This window comes from Manihot esculenta, chromosome 8, assembly GCF_001659605.2.
Source record: "Manihot esculenta cultivar AM560-2 chromosome 8, M.esculenta_v8, whole genome shotgun sequence".
NCBI classification, from domain to species: Eukaryota; Viridiplantae; Streptophyta; class Magnoliopsida; order Malpighiales; family Euphorbiaceae; genus Manihot; species Manihot esculenta.
Genome location: NC_035168.2, coordinates 8,727,898 through 8,748,929, shown reverse-complemented (window position 1 = coordinate 8,748,929; position 21,032 = coordinate 8,727,898). Strand labels below are relative to the sequence as shown.

Sequence of the window (21,032 nt, the reverse complement as noted above, 5' to 3'; positions counted from 1 at the left end):
TCTTTCGAAAAATCTAGTAAAAAAGAAGAAGAGCTAAATGAAGAAGAGTTGGCTTTGGTGATAAGAAGAATAAGAAAAGTGCTACTTCAAAATAGAAAGGTCATTCTAAAAAAGAGTTTTAAAAAGAATAAGGTGAATCAAGTAAAAAAGAAATTATTTATTATGAGCTCATCAAATCGAGTTAGTACAAAGTAGATTATTCTAAGTTTAAGAAACCTATCAAAAAGTTTAAGAAGAAGACATTTAAAGTAACAAGAATAAGTTAAGTGATAAAAAAAAAGAAGAGGTTGGTGATGTGACTTTATTCTATGGTAATAATTCATAATTTATTTTGACTAATTATTGTATTTTATCAATTATTATAATTAGATATTATAAGTAAATATTTTATTTTGTGAGCGGACACTCTTGCAAAACTTTGTTTGAGTTTTGTTACCGGATAAATGGATGTTGTAGTGTCTATCTTCCCCCTCAACCTTTGTTGTGAGTTTTTGTTGCATTGTTCAGTCTTATGATGCAAGTTTATATATGAAAAAGGAAATTTCAGTTTTCACAACCATGTAGAAATTGGCATTTATAGAGTGCTTAACCCGCACCCAACAAATGAAATTGTGCCACTTATGCACGTGGCCAGCTTTCATCATCATTTTTTTATGACCAATTAACTAAAAAAAATCATATTTATATTTTAATCTAAATTTTTTAATTTTAATTTAATTTATTATATTTTTACGATTTTAATCAAAATTTTAAATTTAATAATTTAAATAGTAATTTAATTGTATACGTGTTATGTATATTATTATAATTATTTTTTAATTAATTGATTTATTAAAAATGTTTGTATTATTTTATATTTTAATTCATACATTTAAATTTTAAATAAATTGATTTAAATATTTATGTTTAGATATAATTTTAGCTAATTTTTAAAATTAAAATTAAATATAAATAACTTAATTATTAAATATTTAATTCACATCTTTAACTATTCTAAATTTTATTTTATTATAATAATTATAAATATTTTATAATAAATATATTATTTAATTTAAAATAACAATATATATAAAATAATTAAAAATAATATATATATTATAAAATCTTCGTAATTATTAATACGACATAAAATTTATGTAGTATTCAACCTCATATTTAACGGTTAAATTAATGTTATTTTTAAAATTAAATATATTATTTAATTATAGTTAAAATGAATTAATATTATTTTCATATATAAAATTAATTTATATTTAAAAAATAATAAAATATTATATTTAACATTCTATTTTATCTCTTAAATTGACTAAATTTAAAATCAAATATAAATATTGAAACAATTAAAAAAAAATTTAAATATTTAAATTAAAAAATAAATACACATAAACATTAGTCCTTTTTCAATCATTTAATCTTTAATTTATATAAAATAGAATAATAATAATTCAGTGACATGTCAGTTAAATTATTAAATTGTTATATAAATTATTAAATTTAAAAATTTATCAATTAGCTAAAATTATACTAAAATTTAAAAGTTAAACTAATTAAATTAAAATTAAAAAATTAAAATTAAAATATAAATACACACAAATATAACTTTTTTAATTAATTGACCTTTATTTATTTGTCTAATTGACAAAGAAATTTTACATGTAATTATTAAGAAAAAGGGATTTCCAATTAAAATTTTAAACTTTAATTAAAAAAATTATTTTGTCTACAAAATCCAAAACCTTATATGTTTCTTATTAAAATAATTCAAATCTTTCGATTTTAGTATAAGAGGCTAAAAATTTCAAATTTTAAAAATTTTTATCTAAATTTGTATTTGATTAGGGAGAGTGTATCCTATTCCTACATGGCAATTCATATAGAATTTTTTGTTTAAAAATGTGGGGCCCATATGATAAGTCATGTGTAAACATGAATGGAATAAGAGTGTGTGTCTGAACCAGTTCGACTCAATTTCCTTCATCAATTAACAACATTATCAACTTGCCTTTACAATTGACCTAGTAAATTCTCTCTGCTGTAGATACTGGACGCAAGAATACGACAATTACTGTAATGTTATCTTTGCTGCCTCTCTCTGCAGCTTCTGTCGCCAATCTCTTGGAGCACATTCCAGGTTCTTTCACAGTGTCCCTTATTATGCTTATTACCTCTGCATTGCTCACCACATCCCAAAGTCCATCACTAGCCATTACCTAATAATAATTGCACATTACTTTCATCAGAGTCCAATTGAAAATAGTACCGTGCACTTGTTAAGTCTATACACATAATGACAGCAATTAAAAACTTGATTGTAAAATCCATCCTACATTCAATTCATTAATTGGTAGAACATGAGATTTCAATTTAGAATTCTCAGGTTTAATCTCATTACATGCAGTCACAATTGTCTGTCTGCCATGAACAGTGGGAACAATGTTCCAATTGCAATAATAGAGAATGGATGCTAATTGATGCGGGATTTGATTAAGGTTTCCAATGAAACTTTCAAGGAAAATGATTTCCCATGAAATTACTCAGATGAATTTCTTAGACATCGTCCTGGAGATTTTATCAATGTTGACTAAATGGATATAGTTGTAAAATTTTTGAGATCAAATGGGCCACAAGCCCTTGCAATGAAAAGGATACTTTATGAAAGGAAAAGCTAATTTCTCATATATAGTGAAAAAATTATTTAGCCGATTGTTATGGATGCATTCATTGTCAAACACTACAAGAAACGTGAAGAGCAACGAAGAGGACATGGGACTAACGGATATATACACATAAAACCCTACTCACTGATTTCTAAGCCCTCTCACAGTGCTGCTTGCTCGCATTCTTCGCTTCCTCTCAATTTCTTCTCCCTTCTCAGTCTGCGAAACTTCCTCTCAAGCTCACCCTTGCTCTCAAATTCTTCTACCTTCTCACAATCTAAATTGCTCCCTCTTCAATCTATGACATGCGAGGTTCTGAGTTTATGAACTTCTGAGATCAAGACGATAAGATGCAAGACGTTGCTTGAGGCACGAGTTTCATACTCATTAATTTTTGAAGTATTTGTTGACTTATTTGATATGATTTGATTTGATTACGGATTCTAGACATAAATTAGAATTCTTAATTATTTCTGTAATTATTATTTAATTCTTGTTTAGTTGTTATTCTTTGTATATAAATAGTCATGTAAATCACTTGTAAATATTAAGAGTGAAATACAAAAACACTCTAAAATGTTCCAAAATATTTCATCGTATTAGAGCTTTTTGGGTTTAAATTCAATTTTTCCTCTTTAGAGTTTCAAAATCCTAAATCTACTTTTTTTGTACTACACTATCTAGGGACCTTTGCATATCTCATCGCCGACACCAAGAGGATCGTCGGACTATCGCCGACCAGACCGCCCGCTCCGACGCCGGAAAGACGCACGTAAGACTCACGCACCCTCTTTTCTCGGCGCATGAGACACCGTTCGACGCTGCTTCGGGGCTCTGATCACTCCGGTGCCGATTCCAACCCTCTTTTTGGCCTTTCCATGACGCCACCTGGTCTTTTGGTGATTTAGTTGGATTCTCTTGTGTGTACAATCTTGGATACCTCCTACTATTTCATAGTTCATTTGTTTTTACCATGGTAGAAGGTAAAAAAATCTCGCTTCCTAACTCTAATAATCCTTTCTTGCAAATTAGTCCCATAAAACATGATAAAAACCAATTATCTTGCTTGGTTAAGGTCTTATTTATTGTTTATTAAGACTAGAGGACTGCAAGGCTATATCACTAGTAGTAAGAAGCAACCGAACGAGAGTGATCTAAATTTTTCTCAATGGAACTACTAGATAATTGTTTATTAAGACTAGATAATTGTCTTGTTATGACATAGTTACTTAACTCTATGCAACCTCATATCTCTAAATCCTATTTGTTAATTGATATTGCTGCAAAGATATGGGAGGCTTTGTCCTTAACTTTATCCAAGATTGGGAATGATACCCAAATTTATGATATTCGGAATAAGATCCATTTTACTAAGGAGAAATGACTATCTCCCAATTTTATTCTGAGTTATGTGGCTTATGGCAGAAGCTTGATTACTATCAAGACTTCTAGGCAGACTGTACTGGAGATACAGTCAAATTTCGGAAAATAATTGAAAAGAAACAGGTCTATGATTTTCTTGCAAGATTGACAAGAGAAAAGTCGCCGACATGCTATGTTTTATACTGCACCAATTGAAAAGACTGGGTTGGCTACTAGTTTGAGCACATTATAGCCTCTTAATTCTGAAAAAGATCACATGCATTGTGACAAGGCATACCAAGGAGACTTGCTGGAAGTTATATGGTCGTCCAACTAGAGACCGTGGAGGGAAACAATGAGGTACTTCTAGAGCTCAAGCTAACTTAGCAGAAACTGTGGAGGAGCCCTTTAAGAAGACAACAGCTGCTGAGTTTCTTTCACCTAATGAAATTTAGATTCTCAAGCGCCTCATGTCTCATATTGAAACATCTTCCTCCTTTAATGCCACATCTAATTTTGAAAAGTCAGGTGATACTTTCTCTCTTGATACTTGTTGACCAACATAGAAAGATCCTAATTAGGAGGATTCAAATCTTTGGAATCCTAATTAGGCTTGATTTAAGAGATTTTATTCTTATTGTAAATATTCATAATTTAAGCTGATTCTTTAAGTATAAATACTCAAACCTTGTAAAGATCAATTCAATTGGAATAGAATAAAAAATTCATCACGGTATTAGAGCTTTTTTCCTAATTTTAGAGTTTAAATTCATTTTTTTTTCTTAGCTTTTATATCTTCATCTCACCGCCGCCGCCAGCAGGGTCGCCGGACCGTCACCGGCCAACCGTCCACTTCCGGTGTTGGAAAGCCACACACGTGAGGCTCACGTGCCCTCGCAAGATTCTGCGTCTTTCCCATGCATCGGCACATGTGACATTTTCCGGCGGTCATTTTCGACGGCAATTCTTTCCAGCAAACTCGCCTTCAAGTCGCACATCTAACCTATGTGGATCCGTGACTTGGTTCACCTTTTTCCGTCGTGGAAGACGTTTTCCGGTGGTTTTTCCGACAGTGATCCTTTCCAGCAGATTCGCCTTCAAGTCACGCTTTTGATCTGCTGGACCCGTGCCTTTTTCGCCGGTGAAAAGTGATTCTTTCTTCAGTAGCAATAATTTTCCACTGTTTTTTACAGAAAAAGGATAATTTTTTTCTTGAAATGGCAGTGACTTATATTGGTAATTTAAGGACTTCTAATAATGCTTTTGTTTCGTCTCTTAATTATGCTCTATGGATTATTGATTCTGGTGCAAATAGACATATGACGGGCTCCTCAGAAGGCTTTCTTAATTATCTTCCATGTCTACAAAAAGACAGTCAAAATCATAGATGGTTCTTCCACTCCTATATTTGGAACCGGTTTTATTATTTGTACTCCAAATATCAAGCTATCCTCTATTCTCTGTGTTTCTTGTTTCTTTGTTAATATTTTATCTGTTAGTGCTCTCACCAAAGCACTTATTGTAAAATTGAATTTTTTCCTGACCATTGTGTCATTCAGGACCTTCAAACTGGAAAGAGGATTGGCAATGGTAGACTGCACAATGGCTTATATATGTTGGAAGAGAATCTGAATTTGAATTCACCTCGGACTCTTTTTGGAAGAAATCTGGATGTCAACCAAGAAATCATACAATGGCATCGACATTTAGAACACCGATCTTTCTTTGTTTAAGAGAAACTTTATCCTGATTTATTTTTCAAGGCTCAATGTGGTTTTTTTTTTGGGATACTTGTGAGTATGCCAAAGCATACAAGAACCTCTTATTGCTCCAGTAACAATAGGAGTATGATCCCTTTTGTAACCATCCATTCTGATGTTTGGAGACCTACTCAAACGGTCTCACTATCTGGTAATTGTTGGTTTATTACTTTTATTGATTGTTGCACTCGCATGACTTGAGTTTATTTGATAAATGCAAAGAGTGATGTTATTTCTTGCTTTCAATCTTTTCACAAGATGATTTGTACTCAATTTGATGTTAAGATAAAAGTTTTGAGAACTGATAATAGTATAGAGTACATGGATGGTCGTTTTTTTTGCTTATCTGGAGTCTAATGAGATACTGCATCAAACTAGTTGTCTTTACACTAGTGCCCAAAACGGTATTGCTGAAAGAAAAAATAGACACCTGTTGGAAGTAACCCGATCTCTCATTTTCACCATGAACCCTCCAAAAACCTATTGGGGGAATGCAGTCTTAGCCGCAGCTTATCTCATTAATAGAATGCATCTTAAAGCTCTTACCTTTAAAAACTCTTTAAAGGTACTACAAGGGAAAAATGCTTATATTGTTCCACCAAAGATATTTGGATGCACATGTTTTGTTCATACTAGAATAGGTGGAAAGCTCGATCCGAGGGCTATTAAATGTGTGTTTGTTGGGTATTCTCTCACACAAAAGGGTTACAAGTGTTACCACCCTCCATCTAGAAAATATTTTGTCAGTATGGATGTTACATAGAAGGTTCCTAATTAGGAGGATTCAAATCTTTGGGATCCTAATTAGGCTTGATTTAAGGGATTTTATTTTTATTGTAAATATTCCTAATTTAGATTGATTTTTATGTATAAATACTCTAGTAAAGATCAATTCAATTGGAAAGAGTGAAGGGCCTGCTCTTCTTCTCCTTGAGCAAAGGGTTGAAGTCCCTTATTTTATTCTTCTTCTTCATTTAAGCCAAGGGTTGAAGTCCCTACCCTTTTTTCTTTCCCAACGCTATACATTTGAATCCTAAAAGCTATTTTCCTTCTTATAAGTTTGTGTCCCTAGACTGTCACTCTCTCCCTAAAATTTAAATTCTAAAAATCTGTTGTTTTACCCAAGCTTTTGGCGAGGAGAAGGGAGCTTAACCAAATTTATTGCTGCCACTTTAAGGTGTTGCTAAACTACTTAGTTGTTGGACCTGTTGTAGCACTCTAATAATGATTTTGAGTCACTTTTGTACTGTTGTTTTTATAGTTTGTGTTAGAGTTGATCTTTAGATTAAATGAGAATCTAATCAAGGGAAAGTATTAGAATTTATGAGATTCTTTAAATTAAAGAGAAAAATAATCCTAATTTAGGGATTAATTGTCTCCTTAATTTGAGGGATCTGTGTTTCTTGTTTAAGGATCTACATCTTGATAGTTTTTCATCATAAATGTGCATTATGTATTATGTGAATAGTAACATAAAAATTTGAGTAAAAATGTAGCCCTTTTAGTTATTTTCCTTCTCTTGTATCCTTCCCTTCCTTTCCTTCTTTTTCTTATAATAAAAAGATAACATACACAATTTATCTGCAATTAAAAGACATTACCAAAAATTCATCCTCCACTGACAGAGTAGTTTCAGTTATCTCAGGTTCTGCAGTTACAGCAGGCTTCAAATCGTCATCACCAATGGAACGAGTGACCTGATTAAAGAAATAAATTAATCAATCAGAAAAAGTAGAAGAATAAATGTTACAGTAACCTTCTAGTTAAAAAGTTGCCAGCTGTCTATTCTGCACTAATATCAAAAGAACTCCTATTCCTTATATCATAAGAACTCGAACTTTAATTTCTAGTTTTACTGAACTCTTTAATAGAGATATTCTTGCAAGATTCCTGTGACAGTGTCCTGTAGGGAAAGCATTGCAAATTCATTGATAGAATATTTATCATCCAACTCAGCTGTCATTGTAATTGCAGCTGATGCCATACAACATAAAAATTCCAGATGTTTAGTCAGAAAATTGATAGTGTAAAATTGAGACAAAGGAATGGTAATATAGCTAATGAAAATTATATTGATTCAACAGAAAGATGTATCCAAAGAAGAATTACAACCCTCTGATATTGGCTTCTCACAAAACTCTCAAACAAGAAAAAGAAGCATAGAAATGGCTGATAAAACAACCCCCAGGAAATACAAGTCCCGTGCCAGCAGAGCTAGCCCCAGCTACAAGCTGCAGATTTTAGTTAAAAATTCCACCCCCACTTTGTTGCACAAGCTTCCTTTTACATAGGTCTCTCACCTCACTATTTTGTTAGTGCATTCCATGTGGCACTGTCCCTGCAGCTTCCTCTAACTGAATAACTTCTTTATTTTTTTTCCAGCTGCTTGTTTCTAGAATTTTCACCACTATTTCCCAATTCCAGCTCATCCATATTTCTTGTATGATTTACTTTTAATATTTTTGGGTCATGGGTCTCATATTCTGGGCCTTTAGTTGAATTCCCATCAAAAATCAATTGAAAGCTCACCAAGTTTGTGCGCACAATTTCTTTCTTTTCTTCCCCGGGAGATTTATTTCCACTTTTTGGAAAAACTTAGCAATGTAAATTGCTAAATTATATGAAAATAAATTTTGACATCCAAAAAGAAATGGTAATTACTGACCAACCGCTGCTAGCCTACAAATGGCAATATTACATAAAGGAATTACTGGTATTTATCAGAAGCTACATATCATTAATCATTATCCTACAAATTTTAATCAAATTTGATACAGGGTTCCCAATGAACAAACCACTAAAGATGTGGTAAATGAAACCAGTGAAATCAAGATTTCAAATAGAAGAATAACATTGTTTATTATATGATGAAAAAAAAGTAAAATATGAAAAGTGAAGAAAACCTGGAGCGCGGCAGAACCAACCCTCCAAGTATCAACTTGCCATTTCACCTGTCCGCCTGCACTAATAACACGCTCCCTCTCCTCAATACAGCTTGCAATGTGATCCTAATATGTCAGTCAATTAGTTTCAAAATATACCTAATAAAGACATGAACAGATTTTGTCTAGAACAGTTCAACTCACCATACTTAGGGGAAAGGCATGGCCAGCCCGACATAAAATTGTTCTGCAATCACCAGCATTAGCAACAAAAAGCTTGTTTCTAACTATTAAGGCTGCAACAGCAGTGCAGCCAGGATGCCAGTCCTTCTGAATAACTCCCCTAGATTTACGATGAGAATCCAGTTCATTTCTAAATGCTGCATCTGTACTAACAAATGCTTCAAATAATGCTTCAGTGGGACTGCATCCATACAGAAAACTAAGTTATTTAATGGACATGTATCATTTGTAGAAATGATGAAAGATTAGAACCCAAAAGAATAGACCTCCTCATAGAAGCTAAAGTTCGCAGATATCCTGGCAAAGCCTGAACTGAAAACTCAGCTGCTGCAGCACCTGCATGTAAAAATAGCATTATTAGATGAATTGGAAAGCAGGCTGAGGAAGAAATTATTCAAACACTATTAGGATCTAGAAAACTTAGCAAGTCTTAGACACCTAAGATCTAATCATAGGCCGAATCAACATGCGGAGGAATTCTTTTTGCATGCTTCTTTACATAACTAGAGAAATGGCTAAAAATGGTACATTGATTGTTTGCACTGCAAGATGAACACGACTTCCCACATCAGACAACTGAATGCTCAATAGAAATTTTGCAACATAAAATTCTTTGGTCAATGTAAGCCACATTTTCAAGGATTTTCTTTCACAACATTTGCTTTAAAAAATGGAACATATGATGGGGGAAGCGAATCATCTTGAAATTATAAAAGATCTCAGAAATTTGTGCCCTTTCCTAGTTGTTCTTTACCTAGGAATCATTTCATCAGCAAAGTCCATAAATATAATATTAGTAACTTAGTTCAAGGTCTCCAAGTTAATTGTCTACTGAACTCTATTTGTCATTTGAACTGTTCGTCCTCATACTGAATCTGAGAGGACCATTACTAATGAAAGTCCTTTTCCTCTTATACGTAACAGAAAGTCACCCCATACCACACCTCTATGACCATCGAAGATGCCAAAAAGATGGATATCCTTTTCACTGCACATGTGGGGCATAAGGAAGTGTGTATCCTCCATTGTTTCTCTTCTCCCACATGTAGCAAACGATCCCCAAGAAAGTACAGGATGATAAGCCAAAGGTTCATTTGAAGAATCAAGCCAATTATTCATATGTGAATTAATAGCTAAAGAAGATTCCTTAGACAATTTTTCTCCCTGAGTAGACCAGTTAACACCCTCATGAAATGTTCGAAGGTTGTCGGCATCATCAATGAACACTTCAGCCTCTAAAACAGCAGATGCTACAGGGGCCAAATTTTCTTCCATTGATTTTTTTCTGTGCTCCAAAATTGGAGAAAGTTCCAAAATGATATCACTAAAAGAAGGCCTATTTTGAGGATTTTCATCCCAACACCTCTGTATCAATGTCAGCATACTTGCAGATGCCCCAGACTCAGGACCAGCAAGAACAGGTCGCAGTTTGCTAGACACCACTCCTGCAGTAAGTTGCTGCTCAGTATAGTTCATCTCCAATACAGTATGAGCCTGCCAGTAGTTAAGGAGTCAAACCACATATTATTTGGGGTTAATTTCATCTGCAATCACTGAACTTGTAACTAAATATCATCAAAGTCAATAAATTTCAACATTTTAAAGTCATCAAATTATAATTTTAGAAATAATAAAATCATGATGCCAAATTAGGCCCAATTTAATTCGAAATATAATTGGTTTTTAAATATATTAAGCACATCCAAGACATTTTTAGTTTTACTCTCTCTTTCCACCGTCTTTATAGGGAAAACACGAAAAAAATAAATAAATGAGAAAGCTAGTAGAGAGACTGAGAGAGTAGGATATGAGAGGAGAAGATCACTTCTATTTTTCATGTCTGTTACTAACAAAGGAGAAAAAAAAGAAACTGTAAATAGATAGCTAAGTTTCTAATGGCAAAATTAAACAGATTAAGGTTCAAAACAAAGAAAAATTTAACAAAATGAATAAGAAAATGACAAGCCAAACATATGAAAGGTCTAACCTGAGCTTCAGCACGAAGATCAGTATATGGGACAACACCTGTAAGAAGCTCACTGCAATAAAATGGAAATGGAGTTTCTTAATAAAAGGGAAAACAATGAATGAATAATTTTCCTTTGCAACTCTAGAAGCGACCTAAAAATGAGAACTAGGTAAATGGCAATGCAAGTAATTGAGACCAACATAATGGATAGGTAGAAGCATCAATCTAAATACGCTATTTTGCATCTATAATTAGCCTAAAGTGATATCGCCACTATCAACAGCTTAAAGTAATGCATTACATAGTGTATTTTTCTTGTCCCAGATAAAAGTAGAAACCCAAGCAATTAGTTGAGAAGCCTACTTTGAGTGAGTCATTGCCACTCCACCTCACTCTCTCACACACGCAGAGATAGTTGAATATATAGACAAAGCTCAACTAAATTTTATCTTGAAGTGATAAGGATCAGTTGCATTATTACCATTCCATTTGCCATACCTAGAGGCTTACTTTACAGCAGAATTTTACAATCAAATATTTTCTTATCACTTAATCCAAGTCATTTTCGGGTTAAAAAAGGGCATAAAATTATGTGTGCTAATGTATAGTACTACAGTTTGCTTAAAACTCACAATTTTGCAATAAAGAAATCAATTAGTTTCTTATTTTCATTAATGATGGTGATTACTAATAAGAACCCTTATCAAAATTAATATATAAGTTCAAAAGTGCACCCTATAACTCAGCTTTGTTGCTATGAAGCCTTATTTTTTTTCTTTTATCTATTTATCACCTAAGGTTTTTGTCCCTGATGAATTCAGTATCATGTTTGGCCAATTTTTTTTGTTTATTATTTTTCACAAGTTGCACAAAATAACAATTTAATTTAATACCTTTGTAACACCTATATGGATTGCAATGTCTCAGCCTTTACCAATGAGAGAGCTAGTCAATCTCACTAGTTGTGGAGGCTAGTGAGGTGCACAAGGAAGGAGGTGCACAACTATGTCATTGAGTCCATGCCTAATGGAGGACCCAATTCAATCTATGATCAGAAACCTATGCTCAATATAAAGGTGAAAAAACATTCAAAAGAATCAACTTGATTGGAAAATATCCACAGCTAGTAGAACTTTATATATGATTATCTCGTGAAGTGAAGATAGCTTCAAGTTTTTGATATGAAACTAAACGCAAAATGATTAGCACTAAAAGCAACTGTGCAAAGTCAATTTCTTCTGCCCTTTTTGATTTACAGCACACTTAGGCTCCTCTTTGTTCTCTGTGTGATTCTAGAAATCCTTTCCTATCTTCTACATTCAAAAATCTTATCATCAAAATCCTAAACATCCTTTCTCTAGCAACCTCCAATCATCCCATTTTATTTCTCAAACCAATAATTACTAGTTTTGCATGTTGCTCACAATTTCCTGCACCCTTTTTTCTCCAATCTACCTAGGTGCTCTTTTGTAAAACATCAATGGTCCAGTTCCAAGTCAATTTCACAATTAACCTAACCTTTAAAATATGAACCCTAAACATGTTTTTCCTTCATAACTTATTCTGCTTGTAAACATAGCCTTCAGTCCTAGGTGTACACATTATTTAAATATAACCGAAAAACAAATAAAACCAATGAAATTTGTTTGTTTTGACAAAAGTATGTTCAATTTGGTTCAGCCATCAATTAGTAATTCCTACAATTTTTTTTCTAGTACCGATTCAATTACCGTTGATTTGATAACCAAACTAATCAAGATAACTGAATTTCTATTAAACGATATATTAACTATAATGTTATTAATATTATTATTATTATATTTTATATAATTATTATTTTTATAACTTTATTAATAATGTTTTATTGGCTGAATATATACTATATTCTTATACTAAAAGGATTAACCTATTGAACTTCTGAACTAAAATTATAATTTATTCCACACCTGAACTTATAAAAATTATAACAATTAAATACAAATTAGTTATATTATCGATAATTTATCTGAAAAGAAAAAGCATTTTTGTATTTTGCTAATTGAAGACTTTTGAGAAAATTTAGAGTATTCTTGTATTTCACTCTTAATCTTTACAATTGGTTTACATGACTATTTATACACAAAGAATTATATCTAACAAGAAGCAAATAAACAAATAATAATTACAGAGATAATTAAGGATCCTAATCAAATCAAATCATATCTCTACAATCAGTTAGGATCAGCAAATAAGTCAACACTCCCCCTCAAGTTGGTGCAAAGATGTCGCACATGCCCAACTTGCAAATCAGATTATGATAGATCTTGTTGTTGAGCCCTTTAGTAAACACATTCGCAAGTTGCGTAGTAGAAGTCACATGAACTAGACTCAAGACACCGTCTGTTAATTTTTTTTTAATGAAATGCCGATCAATTTCAATGTGTTTTGTCCGATCATGTTGGACTGGATTTTGTACTATATTTATAGCAGCTTTATTATGACAATACAAAATTATCTTGTCTCTCTCGGGCAACCTCAACTCCCTCAATAACTTCTGCAACCATAAGAGTTCACACACACCTTGGGCCATTGCTCTGTATTCTGCTTCAGCACTTGACCGGACAACAACACTTTGTTTTTGCTCCTCCAGGTGACAAGATTCCCTCTCACAACTATGCAGTAGCCAAAAGTGGATCTCTTGTCATCGAGAGATCCTGGCCAATCTGCATCTGTAAAAGTTTCAACTCGGAGGTGACTATGTTTGGAGTAAAGAAGCCCTTTCCCTAGCGCAGACTTTAGGTATCTCAAGATGCGAAGTACAGCCTGCATATGAGTCTCGCGAGGGTCATGCATGAATTGGCTGACTAAGCTAACAACATAGGTTATATCCGGTCGAGTATGTGAGAGATAAATCAACCTTCCTACCAATCTCTGGTATCTTCCAATATCCACGGACTCACCAGTTCCTGCTTCCGGCTCGTGATTACTTTCAATGGGAGATTCTGCTGATTTACACCCCATCATACCAGTTTCTTCCAAAAAATCCAGAATGTACTTTCTTTGGGAGATGAAAATTCTTTTTTCTGATCTAGCCACCTCGATACCTAGGAAATATTGCAGTTTTCCTAGATCTTTGATTTCAAATTCCTGAGCCAACAACCTCTTTAGTTTAGCCATTTCCTCTTTGTCATCACCTGTCACCACTATATCATCAACATACACAATAAGAAGGGTGATCTTACCCTTGTGATGTTTAATAAACAGAGTGTAATCAACATTACTTTGTTGGTAACCAAAGGACATCATGGCTCTGCTAAATCTGTCAAACCAAGCTCTAGAAGATTGTTTTAGCCCATACAAAGCCTTTTTTAACCTGCACACCTTTTCTTATGTCTTCTCATCAGCGAACCTAGGAAGAATTTCCATGAACACTTCTTCCTCTAAATCTCTATGGAGGAAAGCATTCTTCACATCAAACTGTTGCAAGTCCCAGTCCAAGTTGGCTGCACAAGATAACAGATCTCTGATTGAGTTCATTTTTGCAACTGGGGCAAATGTCTCTTGGTAATCCACTCCATAGGTTTGGGTGAATCCTTTAGCAACCAATCTGGCCTTAAATCGTTCAATTGTGCTATCAGCTTTGTGTTTCACTGTGAACATCCATTTACAACCAACAAGTTTCTTTCCAGGTGGGAGAGTAACAAGCTCTCAGGTTTCATTTTTAGCCAATGCTTTCATCTCTTCAATCATTGCTTCCTTCCATTTAGGATCTACAAGAGGAAATAGATAAGGCAAAGGCTCTATAGAAAGGAGACAAGAATTCATAAGAAACAAAGTTAGAAATAGGGTGTTTAGTACAAGATCTGACCCCTTTTCTTTGTGCAATAGGTTTATCCAAGTCATTGGAGCATTCAAGAGTTGTGGGTAACTTACCAGAAGAATATTCTTGACTGAGTAACTCACCAGAAGAAGATTCTTGACTCTGAGTAGATTGCATAATGGCTTCTTCTGCCTTGTCTCTCCTCGAATACCTTCTCAAATCTGGCTTGTCCAAACGACCAATTCTCTCTCCCTGATTGGACATCTCCCCCTGTCTACTAGAACTCAAACTCTCTAGTTGAGCCATATCATTCAGAATCACCGAATTCAGGATCACCTCTTCTTGCTCATTATTCTCCCCCTGAAGAGGTGAGTGGATGGTACTGAAGTAGGGTTCAGTGTTTTTCGGAAGGTAACATCCATATTTACTAAGTATTTCTTAGAGGGAGAGTGATAACACTTGTATCCCTTCTGTGTCAGAAAATACCCAACAAACACACATTTAAGGGCCTTGGGATCCAATTTCCCTGCCGTCCTAGTATGGACAAAGCAAACACACCCAAATACTTTTAGTGGAACAACGTATGAATTCTTCCCTTATAAAACCTCTAAAAGACTCATAAACTCAAGGGTCTTGAGAGGCATTCTATTGATAAGATAAGAAGATACAAGAATTGCATCTCCCCAATATGCTTTGAGTAGATTCATGGTGAACATAAGAGATCGAGCTACCTCCAATACATGCCTATTTTTCCTCTCAACAGTGCCATTTTGAGCACTAGTATAAAGACAACTAGTCTGGTGTACTATCCCATTACTCTCCAAATAAGCAGAAAAGCTACTATCCATGTATTCTCTTTCATTGTCAGTTCTCAAAATTTTCACCTTAGTATCAAATTGAGTACAAACCATTTTATGAAAGAATTGAAAATAAGAAAAGACATCACTTTTAGCTTTAATCAAATAGACCCAAGTCATTCGAGTACAACAATCAATAAAGGTGACAAATCATCGATTACCAGATAAGGATACAGTTTGAGTAGGCCCCCAAACATCAGAATGAACAGTCGCAAAAGGAATGTGACTTTTATTATGACTCAAAGGATAGGATGTTTTAGTGTGTTTAGCATATTCACAAGTATCACAAAATAGAGAATCAAACTGAGTTCTAGCAAACAAATTAGGATAAAGTTTTTCTAAGACAAAAAATGATGGATGCCCTAACCGCCTGTGCCACTGTATTATTTCCTAATTGACATCCTTATTTTCTCTAAAACAGGCTTGAGATATCGAAGAACCTGGATCACCCTCCAACATATATAAGCCATCATGCAGCCTACCATTGCCAATCCTCTTTCCTATGCGAAGATCCTGAATAATACAAATAATCAGGAAAGAAATCAATTTTACAGTTAAGGGCATTGGTGATAGCACTGACTGATAAAAGGTTGACAGGAAGGTGGGGAACATGAAGGACAGATGATAATTTAATGTTGGATGTGCAAATAACAGAACCTGTTCCGGATATGGGAGTAAAAGAGCCATCAGCAATTCTGATACTATCTTTAGTTAGAGAAGGAAAATAATTGAGAAAGCCTTTAGAAAAGCCTGTCATGTGTCTATTCGCACCAGAATCGATAATCCATGGAACATTATTAAGAGAGGAAGTATTACCTGACTTTACAAAGTTAGACGTGGCACCGGAGGATGAGTAATCAGAGTTAGGAATCGAGACCCTTTTACCTTCTGCCATCAAGACCCTTTTACCTTCTGCCATGGTAAAGATTTATGAACCGTGAAAGAATAGGAGGTACCCAAGGTTGTACAAACAAGAGAGCTCAATGGATTCACCAAAAGATCGGGTAGCAGCACGGAAAAGCCGGAAAGATGGTCGGAATCGTCGCCGGAGTGATCGGAGCAACAAAGCAGCGTCAGGCGATGGGACACGCGCGGTGAGAGGAGGAAACGCGCGGTGAGAGGAGGAAAGGCTCCTAGATGGGTTAGTACCAAAAAGGTAGATCTAGGGTTTTGAAACCCTAAAAAAGGAAAAATTGAATTTGAACCTAAAATCAGGGAAAGGCTCTGATACCATGGAGAATTTTGGGAAAATTTAGAGTATTCTTGTATTTCACTCTTAATCTTTACAATTGGTTTGCATGACTATTTATACACAAAGAATTATATCTAAACAGAAAGCAAATAATCAAATAATAATTACAGAGATAATTAAGGATCCTAATCAAATCAAATCATATCCCTAGAATCAGTTAGGATCAGCAAATAAATCAACACTAATTGTACTATGAATTTTTATAAATTGGTAAAGTTAGAGAGAGTAATTTTATCGTTTTGTGAAAATTTAGAGTTCAATCAGCAAATTTTCAATTGCAAATGGCAATAAGTCTAACTAATTTTTAACTTCTTTTAAGAAGTTATTAATGACATGGTTAATTTGTATTTAATTGTTATGACTTTTGACAAGTCATCAATAGATTATAACTATACAATCAGGTATGACACACTATCTCCATATGAAATCTCTTCATGCATATTTGATTTAGAAAAGATACATTTCATAGTTTCACAGTCCAAATACCCAATAACAATAGTGAAAAGATTATACCATAAAACTTTTTTTTCTTTTGTTTAAGCGTAACAAAAGCCTTATGACTACGAGATGGGACAAATATAAGAAATCCATTTCAAACTCTTACTTGGGATTAAACCATTGAACATATAAACTAAAATTATAACCTATTCAACGCTTGAACTTACAAAAATTATAATAACTAGATACAAACTAATTATATTATCGATAATTTATATAAATAGAAAGAGCGCTTTATAATTTGCTAATTCTGGCGTGAAATTTTTATAAATTGATAAAGTTAGATGAGAATAATTTTATCATTTTATGAAAATTTAGAGCTCAATGTCAGAGTGCAATTACCAATAAGTCCAATTATTTTTTACTTTTTTTAACAAGTCATTGATGATATGGTTAATTTGTATTTAATTGTTATGATTTTCGACAAGTCATCAATAGATTATAACCATGCAATGAAGTATAAGACTATTTCCATGAAAAAACTTGCTCATGCATATTTGATGATCATGTGATGATTTCATTGCAAAAGGTACATTTCATAGTTTTATAGTCCAAATACCCAAAATAATAGTGAAAAGATTATAGCATAAAACAATTTTTTTCCTTTTGTTTCAGCGTAACAGAAGCCTTATGAGATGGCACAAATATAGGAATCCATTTCAAACTCTTACTTGATTGATATCCCAAAACTGTAGACATCTGATTTTTCAGTATGCATCTCCTTTCTCAATATTTCAGGTGCCATATAAATGAGTGTACCAACCATGTTCCTTTTGTGGAAACCACCAGTTGGCTTTCCTGATGATTTCCAACTCTCAACAGAAACTCTTGTAAGATTCCTCCTGTATTCTGCCAAACCAAAGTCTGCTAGGTGTGGATAAAGGTTTCTCTCAAGCTGCATCACATTCATTATTGCAGTTAATTATTTGACATTTTCCTTGATATGATTTGTTCAAAACTGCTTATCCCAAAGGAAAACTATAGACTGATTAAGAGATTATGGAAGAACATTACAAGAACATTTGCTGGTTTCACATCCCTATGTACAATCCCATGCGCATGCAGATATTGTAAAGCCTTGGCTGAAATAAGAAAACAGAGCATAGTAGTAAAGTGTGATATCCTATAGAAAGGTTGTAATTGGGGAGAAAAATAGGGATAGCAAGAACATTGTAGAAAAAGAAATAGGGATAACAATAAAATTTTAGCAATATGCTGATAGAAGTTCCCCATGCAAAACCATGGCCAAATGAACTAAAAGAAACTACACAGAATAGGAAAACATCCTTCTGATATCAATATAATAACACAAAAAAAAAAGATAAAAAAAACAGAAACTAAATTGTTTTTTACAATAATCAACATATCATCATTCATTTAACTTTCACTCAGGTCATTCAATTCCTAAAACCTTGATTATATCCAATTAAGTTTCTTGTTAAAACAACTCTTCAGAATGTACCAGAAAAAGGCAACTTGCAAAAAGAAAATCTATTTTACCTGTTTTCAATAACAATAAATGTATATAAAGGATGCTGATTGTGTGTCAAATATACTATAAAGATTCCTTGTTGTCTATGATAACAATATGATCAGAAGTTTGGAAACGAAGGTCAGCAAGGAATCCTTGTATGTTTGTGGTGGGATAGGATTTGATAGGAATCTTGGATATGTAAATTGAGCTGGAGTCAAGATTATACTTTTAAAGCATAAAGCTATTTCAATTATAAAAAATAAATAAAAAGAAGGGTGCACATTCATAGGGTGAGCAAGATAAGAGAAATAAGTTGGAATCATGATCTAGGACAACATGCCTTTTGAAAAAAAAAATGTCGAACTTAACACACATTCCATCCTCAAAACACCAAGAAACTAACAATTTTAGATAAGTATTGGTGGAGACTAATTGTGAAAGCTTACAACTCTAAAATAGAAATGTTCTCATGACAAAGATTAAAATGATAACAAAATCATATCCCGAAAGTGAAGGTGCATAATACTCATTCAAAGAAGACGCAAGCATCAAGTAAATAACGTGCAGAGAAAGAGAGAAATCTAGGAAAATTGAAGTCATACCCAGCTGAACAGTGATCATGAGCACCTGATCAAAACTAGGAGTCCATTCTTCCACATGTAATTTCCCAGCAAGATTGCCAGATTCATAGAATTCAAAAAAGAATAGGTAATTGGGAGGCTTTGCATGAGCCGCAACTAGCCTGGCTATTCCAGGATGATCCAGCGTGCTTCATAATTAAATAAAGTACAATTAATATGAACAGTGACAGAACTATCATCAATATCATTCCATGAATCTAAATTTAGTAAAAGACACTTGTGTGCATGGACTGCATACATACATGGAGAAGAAACTCACACACCCAACTGCTAGCACAACTAAGTTGATCATTGAAGTCTACAAGGCTGCAGTTTAGCCTAATATGATTAATGGAAAGAAAAATGGCATAATAAAACAAACTTTTCCATAAACGAATGTGGCACAGGTGAAAGCGTCAACTCAGGGAGGGATAATTGATTAGATTTCCATGGATTATATAATGAATCATGAATGAGAAGTTTTAAGGCGTATGACCGTGTTAAGTACAAATCAACAAAATGCATCAATTTGGATGATTAAGCATATCAAATTACATAAACAATGAAAACGAGTTGAACCAAGGAAAAGACTGAAAAGGACAAGAGGCATGTAGCATCTCCAGACCTCAAATAACAGAACCCTAAATCTGAGTAAGATGGAAGAAAAGAATCCAAAGGCAATTCTCCTAGATTGAGTTTGAGCTTGAATTGAGACATAATTAAAAATGAGATCACCCTCATATGCTGCTTACAATATAATATTGTGTGCGTACGTTTTTCTTTTTTGGGGGGAGAATCAGAAACATAACATTATTACGATAGAAATCAGAAATAATCAACATAGCATCACAATGGCATATCACAAATATAATTAAGATATTGAGGACATTCCAATCCATTCATTTTTTTATCATAAGACCATAACTTCAATGTTCTTGAATTACTTCTGTAATATATGATTGCAAGAGTGAACTGTTCAGGTAATGCAATTACTTATACCCAACTTAAATTACAGTTTAAAAAAAATAATAAAAAAATTTTCCATTGCTTTAGGAGAGAGTAAGAGAGATACCACAAGAGTTGCAGCTCCTTATGGAACTTATCAATGTCCTCAGAAGTAGACAAGATGGGTTTCTTCACCGCAACTTTCCTCCCATCCAGAATTCCTTCATATACTACACTCTCCGCCCCTATATACACCAAAACCATAAATAAATAAGTAAACAACTATATATATATATATATATATATATATATATATATATATCAAAAAGAGGACAAATAAAATAAACGTCATTAAGAATTTACAAGCGATCTGATTGCTTGAAGAACAAAATTCAAAGCAGAAGTAGAAAATAATAATAATAATACTGGAGGAAGATTTCGAGAGTTACCTCTGGCAATTGGAGTGAGGAGAGTATAAGAAGACGGAGGCAGGTGTAAAGGAATGGAATTGCTGCTGCAGCAACCTCTGATGCATGTGTTTGGCTCCACAATTTCCAAGCCCATATGCATCAATCTCTCTCTCTCTCTCCACGCAGATTTGAAGACTGGAAGTAGTTAGAAAGCTGTCATGAAGCGAAGGAAGACCGGATGCGACTTTATTTCACTCGCAGTTTTTTTTTTTTTTTTTTTTTTTTGGCCTTCGTATCTCTCCTT

The 21,032-nt window shown here is 33.6% G+C and overlaps 1 protein-coding gene across 1 annotated transcript; it reads right to left on the bottom strand.

Annotated features, from left to right (window-relative positions):
* Positions 1-1,868: 1,868 nt before the first annotated feature.
* Positions 1,869-21,032, bottom strand: LOC110621038 (protein kinase and PP2C-like domain-containing protein). The gene is made up of 12 exons (XM_021765061.2): positions 20,768-21,032; positions 20,446-20,563; positions 19,356-19,522; positions 18,294-18,361; positions 17,951-18,174; positions 10,892-10,943; positions 9,849-10,398; positions 9,171-9,240; positions 8,866-9,085; positions 8,683-8,787; positions 7,381-7,476; positions 1,869-2,210 (listed from the first exon to the last, which is right to left on the bottom strand). Exons 1-12 carry the CDS (start codon positions 20,886-20,888, stop codon positions 2,016-2,018), a joined length of 1,986 nt encoding a protein of 661 aa, XP_021620753.1. The 5' UTR covers positions 20,889-21,032; the 3' UTR covers positions 1,869-2,015.

Bases quoted from the DNA above. Each gene is read 5' to 3' on its own strand.
- LOC110621038 (XM_021765061.2), bottom strand. From the start codon at position 20,888: ATGCATATGGGCTTGGAAATTGTGGAGCCAAACACATGCATCAGAGGT. The intron at 19,523-20,445 runs GTATCTCTCTTA...TTAATTATGAAG, and splicing joins AAGGAGCTGCAACTCTTGTG to CACGCTGGATCATCCTGGAA. The intron at 10,944-17,950 runs GTAAGAGTTTGA...ATTTTATTGCAG, and splicing joins AGTTTTGGGATATCAATCAA to TGAGCTTCTTACAGGTGTTG.